This window comes from Heteronotia binoei, chromosome 13 (assembly GCF_032191835.1).
Source record: "Heteronotia binoei isolate CCM8104 ecotype False Entrance Well chromosome 13, APGP_CSIRO_Hbin_v1, whole genome shotgun sequence".
Classification (NCBI taxonomy): domain Eukaryota; kingdom Metazoa; phylum Chordata; class Lepidosauria; order Squamata; family Gekkonidae; genus Heteronotia; species Heteronotia binoei.
Genome location: NC_083235.1, coordinates 16,937,393 through 16,949,535, shown reverse-complemented (window position 1 = coordinate 16,949,535; position 12,143 = coordinate 16,937,393). Strand labels below are relative to the sequence as shown.

General features: G+C 48.9%; 1 protein-coding gene across 2 annotated transcripts in view; it reads left to right on the top strand.

The window, feature by feature from the left end:
* Positions 1–12,143, top strand: part of LOC132581590 (caM kinase-like vesicle-associated protein) — a 177,256-nt gene that overhangs the window by 144,913 nt on the left and 20,200 nt on the right. For both annotated transcript variants that reach the window (XM_060252909.1, XM_060252907.1), the window contains 3 exons: positions 5,859–5,954; positions 8,488–8,619; positions 11,051–11,125. In XM_060252909.1, the coding sequence (XP_060108892.1) occupies positions 5,860–5,954; positions 8,488–8,619; positions 11,051–11,125 (302 nt within the window). In that variant the 5' untranslated portion in view covers position 5,859. The remainder of the gene's footprint in view (positions 1–5,858; positions 5,955–8,487; positions 8,620–11,050; positions 11,126–12,143) is intronic.

Sequence of the window (12,143 nt, the reverse complement as noted above, 5' to 3'; positions counted from 1 at the left end):
CTTCTTCTTCAGTCTTCTTGGTTACATCAGGAGGTGTGTGGCTTAATATGCAAAGGAGTTCCTGCTACAAAAAAAAAAAAGCCCTGCTGGTAAACCTGACCTGGAGCTTAGCTTCCCTCTGCTTGAGAAATTCAGGAGCCCAGAAGATGTTTATGGTCAGAATGTACAGGGCGAGCAAGTGTTATCACTGACTGCAGGAGCCAGGATGACAGCCTGTGTTTGCTCCGTACCATCACTGAGGCTCTGTCCTTTACACTCCCACCTTCTTTCAGCGCAACTTCGGAGTTAGACAGGATCGGAAAATTGAACTAAACTTCTGTCCTCCTGGGCAGAACTAGTTGAGAACTAACTTTATCAGCAGGTCAGCTAGTTCTGGAGACTGGGGGGTGAAGCTTGAAGAGGTGGGGCTTGGGGAATGGGCAGCCCTACCATTGGCCTCATATCGTCTGTGAGGGAAGACCTGTCTTCTTTGGTCAGAATTCCTCCCTTGAGGGTGGAAAAATAAATGGCATAACAAAATGCAGGGGATCCCCTGCCCTCACCTGGGGATTGGCAACTTTAGTCCCCAGGCACAAGATAGATGTGTGGAAACCCCCCCCCCCCCGCTAATTGTAGGACCTACAATTAGGGGGGGGGGGGTTTCCACACAGTTATCTTGTGCCTGGGGACTAAGGTTGCCAATCCCCAGGTGGGGGCAGGGGATACCCTAGTTTGGAGGCCCTCCCTCTGCTTCAGGTTCATCAGAAAGTGGGGGCACTCATTATTCCCTATGGAGACCGATTCCCATAGGGAATAATGGAGAATTGATCCGTGGGTATCTGGGGCTCTGTGGAGGCTGTTTTTTGAGATAGATGCGCCAAATTTTCAGCATAGCATCCAACACCTCTCCTCAAAATACCTTCTAAGTTTCAATAAGATTGGACTAAGGGGTACAATTCTATGAGCCCCAAAAGAAGGTGCCCCTATCCTTCATTATTTCCAGTGGAGGGAAAGCATTTAAAAGGTGTGCAGTCCTTTTAAATATGATGGCCAGAACTCCCTTTGGAGTTCAATTATACTTGCTTCTGGCTGCACCCCCAGTGTCTCCTGGCTCCACCCCCAAAGTCCCCAGATATTTCTTGAATTGGACTTGGCAACCCTACTGTGGACCCCTGGTTCATCCCTGAATAACGCACTGTTGCTTATCAGGAGAGGAAACCCTGGATGCTTGGCTCTCTTTCGCTGCCTCAGGAGAGACGTGGGGCTTAGTGGGTCAGAGCAGAACGTGCTGGGGGGGAGACAGACCTCAAGGGTTTCATCCCTCCCTGGCCCCCAAAGAAGACTGCTTGCTCTTCCGCTCGAGCTCCTTTCTGCCTCTGAAGTGTGAAGGCCGCGCTAACGAGGCATGAAGGGAATTTTGACAGCAAGAGAGGGTCATGAATTTGATGTACTCCCCGTGCAATGGTCCCAGCCTCTTCCTCCTGAAGGGTGTCTGTTCTGCCTAGGACTCAGTCTGAGGGTTCGATGTGGGCCGTTGGATGCCTCACAAAGAGATAAGGTGGGAATAGGGGTCCTTGAGGTAGAAATGCAAGGGAGACGAACCTACAAGCTGGGTTGGGTTCCAGGCAGTTGGAGAAGAAAAGAAATCTGGGATCTTTCACGAGAAGCAGTGCCAGATTAAACCCTGTGGAGGCCCCTGGGCAGCCAGAATCTTGGGGGCCCACTCACAAATTATCTCAGAGTCAGAGCGCGCGCCCGCCACCTACAGCCCCCACTGCAGCCTGCAGGCACTTTCTTAAAAGCCCCTTTTACTAAGCTGTGGGGGAGAGGCAGAGAGAGGCAGACTTGGCGACACCAGCAGCAGCCACACCAGGCAAGTCGGGCAAAGAGCAGCTCCTGACTGTGTGTGCAGGCTGGGAAAATCAGGGAGGAAAGCCAGCCTGGGGCCCATAGGCCAGTGCCTACTTGGCCTAATTGTTAATCCAGCTCTGGAAGGAAGTATGCTAAAAATTAGGCTTGCTCACTCCAGGTTTAGAAAATCCCATTTAGGAATGGAGTCGGGTTGCCAGGGAAATACCTGGGGATTTTGTGGGTGGAATCTGAGGAGGCTGGGTTGGGCGTTGAGAGGACTTCCATTGGGTACGACACCACAGAGTCCGCCCTTCACAGTGGCCATTTTACCCAGGTAGGGTTGCCAATCCCCAGGTGGGGCCAGGGGATCCCCCAGTTTAGAGGCCCTCCCCCCGCTTCAGGGTCATCAGAAAGAGGGGTTGGGGGGGGAGGGAAATGTCTGCTGGACACTCCATTATACCCTATGGAGACCTATTCCCATAGGGTATAATGGAGAATTGATCAGTGGATATCTGGGGCTGGGGCTGTTTTTGGAGTTAGAGGCACCAAATTTTCTGCATAATATCCAGTACCTCTCATCAAAAGACCCTTCAAGTTTCAAAAGGATTGGACCAGGGGGTCCAATTCTATGAGTCCCAAAAAAGGTGCCCCTATCCTTCATTATTTCCAAGGGAGGGAAGGCATTTAAAAGGTGTCTAGTCCCTTTCAATGTGATGGCCAGAACTCTCTTTGGAGTTCAAATGTGATTATCACAACCTTGCTCCAGGCTCCACTCCCAATGTCTCCTGGCTCCACCCCCAAAGCCTCCTGGCTCCACCCCCAAAGTCCCTAGATATTTCTTGAATTGGACTTGGCAACCCTATACCCAAGTGAATTGATTTACATTGCCTGTAGATGAGTTGTAATCCCTGGAAATCTCCAGCCACCACCTGGAGGCTGGTAACCCTGTGGGCCATGTGGGGAAGGGGATTTGAGGAAGCAAGGGATCTCAATAGGAAATAATGCTATAGAGTCCACTCACCAAAATAGCAATTTTCTTCAGGGGAACTGATCTCTCCGGTCGAAAAGTCATCATTCAGGGAGATAGCTAGCCACCAACTAAGGATTGGCAGTGGTGTTCCCTCTAAGCTGAGTTAGTGTGAGCTTGCTCACAGATTGTAGCCTCACAGAGCCAGTTTGGTATAGTGGTTAAGTGTGTGGACTCTTAACTGAGAGAATCGGGTTTGATTCCCCATTCTTCTGCTTGCAGCTGCTGGAATAGCCTTGGGTCAGCCATAGCTATTGCAGGAGTTGTCCTTGAAATGGCTGCTTCTGAGAGAGCTCTCTCAGCCCCACCCACCTCACAGGGTGTCTGTTGTGGGGGACGGAGATAAAGGAGATTGTAAGCCGCTGTGAGACTCTGATTCAGAGAGAAGGGTGAGGTATAAATCTGCAGTCTTCTTCTTCTTCCAGCTCACAGAGTTTTGTCTTAGCTCAGGAAAAACATCCCCAGAGGAAATGAATTTATGCAGTAGTTCGCAACTTTGATGCCAGTAGCTCACATAGCAGAATTTTTCCTCACAAGGTTCCACAGTTTAGAGGGAGCATTGTTTGCAGCCCTAGAAATGTTGCATTAAACACAAATCTCCAAATTCTGTCTCCAAAGTCTGCTAAGCATGACAATTTGTGCAAAGTTGCCTGCCTTCACAGTTTGTCCACTACTACCCACCAGGTTTTTTTAAAAAGAAAAGGCCCAGCAGGAACTCATTTGCATATTAGTACACACACCCTGGCATCACCATTGTTTCGTGCAGGGCTTTTTTTTTTGTTGGTAGAAAAAGCCCAGCGGGAATCATTTGTATATTAGGCCACACCCCCTGACACCAAGCCAGCCAGATCTGCGTTCCTGTGCGTTTCTGCTCAAAGAAGCCCCTGCTACCGACCATGTGCAATCCATTATTCGGGGTTTTACTATAAAGATGCACACAGCCATGAGGCTGCTCTAACCATGACTTTTTTATTTATTCAAGGACGCCTACGTAGCACATAGGCTTTTAGGCAAAATCATAAAACAATTATTAAAACACACAAGAAAAAGGAATGCTCAGCACTTTAGGAAAAGTAAATATTGAATGCATAACCTAAAATATTGAATTCAAATTAAAGTTAAAATAGCCACAGGAAAACTGAATGCCTAACTAGGCACTGAATTAACTGTGGCACCAAATCAAATGTTTCGTGCGGCCGTGATCGATTTGAAAACTTCCAGAGAGATGTGATCATCATTACTGGGCAGAAAGTTAAGTTAAGCGATAGTCCTTCATGCAGCTGGGAAAAGGGGAGTGACCGGGAAAGCTGTTAAACTACCATAGAATGTGCATGCAAAAATTAATTATTATAAAGCACACAAACTTTAGATTTTGAACGAAGTTTGAATCCAGAGGCACCTCTAAGACCAACAAAGTTTAATTCTGGGTATGCACACAAAAGCTTATCCCCAGGATTAAACTCTGCTGGTCTTAAAGGTACCACAGGATTCAAACTTTGTCCCACTGCTTCACCAACACGGCTGCTCACTGGAACCAAGTTTAGATTTTGTGACAGATTAAGAGGCTTCATGCAGAATTTAAACATCCCTGACCCATATAACCACAATAAATGGAGAAAAGGGGCTCTCCTCTAGCCAGCTTGGTGTAGGGAAACCAGTTTGGTGTAGTGGTTAAGTGTGCGGACTCTTACCTGGGAGATCCAGGTTTGATTCCCCACTCCTCCATTTACAACTGCTGGAATGGGCTTGGGTCAGCCATAGCTCTTGTAGGAGTTGTCCTTGAAAGGGCAGCTGCTGCGAGAGCCCTCTCAGCCCCACCCACCTCACAGGGTGTCTGTTGTGGGGGGAGAAGATATAGGAGATTGTAAGCCGCCCTGAGTCTCTGATTCAGAGAGAAGGGCAGGGTATAAATCTGCAGTCTTCTTCTTCTTCTTCTGCAGGGAGGTTATATGTGATGTATTGTACCTTTAAGAACACTGGTAATCATGCACACCTGTGCTGAAGCATTTATGGGAGAATACTCCATGAGAACATTGCAAGACTTTTTGAAAATTGTAACTTAATTGTGTGCAAAGAACTGGAATCTTGCCGTGCTCTGATAGTTATTGAAAGCTGGTCAAAGCTTCTAGTGAAACAAGGGAATATAAAGTACTACCTTTTCGCTGTGTTATGCTGTGTGCATAACATATTTGGAAGTGGGGCTACTCAGAAACACTACGGGGTCTCCTCAGGAGCAATTGGGCCGAGGATTCCTTTGAATGTGGAAGGACTGATTGTTGAATGTGGGACTGCTTATTATGAACTTTCTAGATTGTATCCTTCCTTTGTTTTTACTTTAGGTGTTCTGAATATCAGGGTATATGAAGAGCCCCGTGGCGCAGAGTGGTAAAGCTGCAGTACTGCAGTCCTAAGCTCTGCTCACGACCTTCGATCCCTGTGGAAGCTGGTTCAGGTAGCCGGCTCGAGGTTGACTCAGCCTTCCATCCTTCCGAGGTCGGTCAAATGAGTACCCAGCTTGCTGGAGGGGGGGGCGGGGAAGCGTAGATGACTGGGGAAGGCAATGGCAAACCACCCTGTAAAAAGCCTGCCATGAAAATGTTGTGACAGCAACGTCACCCCAGAGTCGGAAACGACTGGCGCTTGCACAGGGGACTACCATTTCCTTTATATCAGGGTATGCTTATAAGATGGTTTGTCTGAGAGTGTTTGTAATAATATAGAAGTGTGCTTTGTATATTTGTATGTGCCTTTATGCTTCTTTGGAGACTAGTTATCACGGAACCTTAGGGTTTTCTCCCATCACCCACCTGGGGATTGGCAGCCCTAAAAACTATCCATAAAACTCCTCTCCGGCACCACAGTTCAAAGGAATCCACTTTCTTCCTGTCTGCTTTCTTCACTGTCCAACATTCACACCCATCCATAGCAATGGGGGACGCTATGACATGGGATAACTTGATTAGGTTAGGGACCCATTTCAGACCGCTTTGCTTCTTCCCAGGATGCCGTTTGGCTGCATCGGACTGCGAGATGAAAAGAACTACAACAGCCTGTCTGACATCACCGAGAAGTATGAGATCGGGCAGCTGCTGCGGGCGTAAGTGGGCCACGGGCTTCCAACTACTGTCCTAGCCCCTGAGCCCGCTCCTAGGAAGCAGTGCATATGCAGGCAGCCAAGGAACAGGGTGTCTTGGGGGGGGGGGTGATTAGGGGTCTGGGTAGGGTTGCCAGGTCCAATTCAAGAAATATCTGAGGACTTCGGGGTGGAGCCAGGAGCAAGGTTGTGACAAGCGTGATTGAACTCCAAAGGGAGTTCTGGCTGTCACATTTAAAGCGGCCACGCTCCTTTTAAATGCCTTCCCTCTGTTGGAAAATAATAGATAGGGGAACCTTCTTTTGGGGCTCATAGAATTGGACCCCCTGGTCCAATCTTTTTGAAACTTGGAGGGTCTTCTGAGGAGAGGCACCAGATGCTATGCTGCCAATTTGGTGCCTCTACCTCAAAAAAACAGCTCCCCCCAAGAGCCCCAGATACCCACGGATCAATTCTCTATTATACCCAATGGTTATCGGACTTCATAGGAAATAATGGAGTGTGCAACAGGAATTTCCTCCCTTCCTCCCTGCTTTCTGATGGCCCTGAAATGTGGGGAGGGCCTCCAAACCAGGGGAACCTCTGCCCTTACCTGGAGTTTGTGCAACAGTTAACAACGCAAAGGGTTACAGTGACTGAAATTTACTAATTGTGATGTACTACAAATTCATAACTTCCATAGGTGAACCCTAGTTCACAATAATTCATATACGCACAAGCAATCACAATACAAAACATTTTCTACAAAAATACACAATGCAAAAGAGAGTTCCAATGTACAGGAAGTCGACTTGATGTCCCGCTTTGAAGTTTCTTCCAGCAAAGATAAACACTACAATCCGCTCTTCAATGGAGACAACTCCAGTCAATATAATCACACTCCAAATGGAAGGTAACTCCAAACTCTTCCTCCTCCAAATATTTATAATAACAGCTCCTTTAGTACATTCACAAATTGACTCAAAAAGTCTCAATACTATGTTTACACAACCGGCAGCAGCTCAGAAGACGGCTCAAAGTACTCTACTTTGCATTGTGTATTTTTGTAGAAAATATTTTGTATTGTGATTGCTTGTGTGTCTATGAAGGGAGGTGTCCGGCTTCTCCAGGGCTTAATGTAGGCTGTTGGGGGTGTGGCAAAACTCCTGGTGGCTGGCTGGCTGGCTGCTCTCCTAATCCAGGGATTGTTATGCAGCTGCACCTACTATTCAATGGACAAGGTAGGTGGGGAGGAGCGAGGGCTGTCAAAATGGTTCAGGAGCTGTGCTCCTGTGAGTTCCTGCTGAATTCAAGGCCTGCGGAAAAGCATTCTGGAACCTCTTTGTGGAAATAAATTCTAAAAAAAGTGTTTTAAAAGTTTATGAGTGTTTAAAAGCCTATGTTTCTCCTTCATTTCCCTCTGGAGAATTCCGGCACCTCTTTTTCCAGAATGAAAGCCCTAGCCAAATCTTAAGCAATACTATTAGAGTTACTAGCCTCCAGGTAGGGCCTGAAGATCTCCCACTTTTACAACTGCTCTCCAGCTGGCAGAGATCAGCTCCCCAGAGAAAATGACTGCTTTGCAGGGTGGACTCTATGACGTTGTACTAGGGTTGCCAAGTCCAATTCAAGAAATATCTGGAGACTTTGGGGGTGGAGCCAGGAGACTTTGGGGATGGAGCCAGGAGACATTGGGGGTGGGGCCAGGAGCAAGGGTGGGGCAAGGATAATTGACTCCCTTTGGAGTTCTGGTCATCATATTTAAAGGGACTGCACACCTTTTAAAATGACTTCCTTCCATGGGAAATAATGAAAGATAGGGGCACCTTCTTTTGGGGCTCATAGAATTGGACCCCCTGGTCCAATCCTTTTGAAACTTGGGAGTTATTTTGGGGAGAGGCGCTGGATGCTATACTGAAAATTTGGTGCCTCTACCTCAAAAAACAGCCCCCCCCCCCCCAGAGCCCCAGATACCTGTGAATCAATTATCCATTATTTCCTATGGGAATAAGTCTCCATAGGGAATAATAGAGTTTCCAGCAGACATTCCCCTCCCCTCCCCCTGATTTCTGATGACCCTGAAGCGGGGAGAAGGTCTCCAAACCGAGGGATCCCCTGCTCCCACCTGGGGATTGGGAACCCTACGCTGTACCATGTTGAGGCCCCTCCCCTTCTCAAACCCCACTCTCTCCCAGCTCCATCCTCAAAGTCTCCAGGTATTTTCCAACACAGACCTGGCAACCCTAAATAATATGATCTTCCTAAAAATATCTGGTTGCCCAGGGATGGGATTCTAGCAGGAGCTCCTTTGCATATTGGGCCACACACCCCTGATGTAGCCAATCCACCAAGAACTTACAAGGCTCTTTTTTTTTGTAAGTTCTTGGAGGATTGGCTACATCAGGGGTGTGTAGCCTAATATGCAAAGGAGCTCCTGCTAGAATTCCATCCCTGTGGTTGCCCACTGTAGGCAATAAGGTATGGGCTTAGATGGACTTTTGGCCTGATCCAGCAAATGGATCATTGGTTTCTTTTCTCATCTCCCTCCATCCCACAGGAAGGAGTTCTGCGAGATCTGTGTGGCCCGTGAACGCCAGACGGAGAGGCTGTACATCTGCAAGAAGTTCCTTAAGAAGGACGGGCGCAAAGTGCGACGGGCAGCGAAGAACGAAATCCTCATCCTGAAGATGTAGGTGCCCTACCATAGGTGTGCGTGCAAGCGTATGCCCATCTGCCTTCGCTCAGGGGGTGTGTGTCACGCCCGTGGGTGCCCCAATTGGTGTAGAAAGCTTGCTGTGCGTGCCTCTGTTCTGCTGAGGAACCTGGCAACACTGCCTGCCGTAAATAATGGGCCCTCTCTGCAGCTTGTTTTGAGCAGCTGCCAAACCGATATGATGTTTAATGAGCTAATGGTCACTGAGCTACAGTTAAGCTCCTGGGTAAATGTTCAACAACAGAAGTAAGAGGAGGGGCTGGAGAGCTAAAGAGAAAGAGAGATTTAAACATTGGAGGAAATGGGAAGGCATTCAGGGAAGGAAATCTAACAGGGGAAAAAAGTTGCCAACTGCTTTCCCCCACCCACTCTCCACCAAGCCAGCCTCCTGTGCGTTTAACAACTGCACAATAGTAGAAGCCTTCTTGGTGGCGGTGCCAACCTCCTCCTCGTGGAGGCTGCAGATCCCCTGGAATTACAACTGATCTCCAGACGACATGATTTCTTTATTTAAAACCTCCCTCCCTTCCACTCTCCTACCCACCCTCCCTCCTTCCTCTCTCCCTTCCTCCCTCTCTCCTACCAACCCTCCCTTCCTCCCTCTCTCCTACCCACCCTCCCTCCCTTCCTCTCTCCCTTCCTCCCTCTCTCCTACCATCCCTCCCTCCCTTCCTCTCTCCCTCCCTCCCTCTCTCCTACCCACCCTCCCTCCCTCCTTCCCTCCCTCTCTCCTACCCACCCTCCCTTCCTCCCTCTCTCCTACCCACCCTCCCTCCCTTCTTCTTTCCCTTCCTCCCTCCTTCCCTTTCTCCCTCTCTCCTACCAACCCTCCCTTCCTCCCTCTCTCCTACCCACCCTCCCTCCCTTCCTCTCTCCCTTCCTCCCTCTCTCCTACCATCCCTCCCTCTCTTCTTCTCTCCCTCCCTCCCTCTCTCCTACCCACCCTCCCTCCCTCCTTCCCTCCCTCCCTTCCTCCCTCTCTCCTCCCCACCCTCCCTCATTTAATTTTAAATGCACTTCTCCAAGCCCTCAAGCTGACCGACAGGGTGGTGTGGGCTTTGAGAGCCAGACAATATGTGTTAAAGAAGAGCTAGAGAGAAAGAGCTGCAGTTTGGCCACCCCTGCTATAGAGTATGCCCCAAACCCAGAGCGTCTTCAGTGACACGATGACATCTCTTCCAAGTTCCAAGATACATAATCACGTCAGGGACATCACATGGCGATGTTCCTGTTTGGGGTGCGCTTTCCCCTGCCAGCCAGTGGGGGACAGCAGATTGGAGCCCTGAAGACTGGGGGGTTCCCTGGCCAGATTGGGGATCTGGCAACCCTACCTCCAAAGCAGCCATTTTCTCCTGGGAAACTAATCTCTATAGCCTGGAGATCAGCTGCAATAGCAGGAGATCTCCAGGCCCCACCTGGAGGTTGGCAATCCCATAATTCCCTCAAACCTGCTTTATAATCTTAATTTCCCCTGAAAACCCTGCTGCAGTGGGGTAGGCAGAAAACTGAAGTCATGACGGGAGTCACTGAAGTCCCCCCACCCCGTCCCCCTGTATCTGTTCTATCTATCTGCACACATATAGGGAGCTCTCGGGAGTGGATGAATTATCGGCACCATCGATTGTGGGCCGCCAGTATAAACGGAGATGCCGTTTTAAGCTTGTCATTATGTTTTAAATGGTCTATTGTGCTCTTAGATGTTGTCGAAACCTTCCCTGAGCATGCTTTCAGGGAGGATGGGCTAGCATAGAAGTCAAATAAGAAATAATTTGTATAAGCCTTGCATGGCTCAACAACCAGCCCCTCGTGGTCTCCATCACACCCCTGCTTTCTCTAAACAAACTGCCTGCTGCTGTCCTTATGACTCTGAAACCCACCTGGTCATCAGATCTGTATTTACCAAGGAATCGTCGCTTGGCTTGAAAGGAAGGCGGCATTTCTCGAGCCAGGCTGTTAGCAGGGGCCAGCGAAGATAAAAAGAGGCCGGCGACCCTCGTCTTCAATTGCAACTGGCATCGGTTAGCCATCAAAGCTGTGCACCTGAGGCCTCCCCCCCCCCCTCCGCCACCCCTCCCCCCCCCCCGCCCTACATCAGAAGAGCCATTTTTAGCTTCTTTAAAAGAAGCTCAAAGGCCAGGTGTGAATTATTGATAAGACCTCAGGGGCAAGCTGGGATTTCTGCTGACTTTTGTCTTTTGTCAGAGGCAAACAAAAGAGCCAAACCAGCAGGGAATGGGCAACATAGAAAGACAGCAGCAAATGGGGTTTTATTTTTGCATCGAGGACCACACAGGTTGATCAGGGGGGGAAAAGAGATTTATAATTGCTTGGTGGAAGATAGGGAAGGATGCTAGCTTGGAGGGGGGAGGGAATGGGGCACTAATGAATGCCTACACTCTGCTTCCAGGGTGAGTCACCCCAATATCTTGCAGCTGATTGACACGTTTGAGACGCGGAAAGAATTCTACATCATCCAAGAGCTGTAAGTTTTCCCCCAAGGTGGGGAGAAAAAAAACCTCAAGCTCGACAAAACAACGGTGCTGGGGTTTTCAGTTTTTTGTAGCCCCTTTTGGAACTTTGAAAGGGAATGGATAGGAAGAAGAAGAATTGCAGACTTATACCCCGCCCTTCTCTCTGAAACACAGAGTCAGAGCGGCTTACAGTCTCCTGTATCTTCTCCCCCCACAACAGACACCCTGTGAAGTGGGTGGGGCTGAGAGGGCTCTCACAGCAGCTGCCCTTTCAAGGACAACTCCTGCGAGAGCTATGGCTAACCCAAAGTCATTCCAGCAGCTGTAAGTGGAGGAGTGGGGAATCAAACCCAGTTCTCCCAGATAAGAGTCCACGCACTTAACACACATACATATGAAGCTGCTTTATACTGAATCAGACCCTCGGTCCATCAAAGTCAGTTATGTAGACTTAGACTGGCAGCGGCTCTCCAGGGTCTCAAGCTGAGGTTTTTCACACCTATTTGCCTGGACCCTTTTTTGGAGATGCCAGGGATTGAACCTGGGATCTTCTGCTTACCAAGCAGATGCTCTGCCACTGAGCCACCGTCCCTCCCCAGTGCTCCCCAGACCACTACACCAAACTGATTGGTAGGTAGGTGACAGGTTGATCTTGGATTTAACTAGAAGTCTGATACCTGTAGAATGAGAGAGTTTATAAGGAAAAGTATACAGAGCTGCAAGATCATTAGAATGAAGTAAAGTATGAAGGCCGTGGCAAACCATCCTGTAAAAAGTCTGCCGTGAAAACGTCGTGATACGACATCACCCCAGAGTTGGAAACGACTGGTGCTTGCACAGGGGACTACCTTTATCTTTAAAGTATGAAGAACTTAAAAACAGCCAATCACGTGTACTGGTTAGCAGGGCCGAATCTAGGGGGGGCAGAGGGGGGTGCTTGCCTCGGGCACCGACAGAGGGGTGTGTGTGCCAAATTGGGTATTGAGTCCATTGAACTCTATGGAACCATAAGATAGAATGGCCCATAAG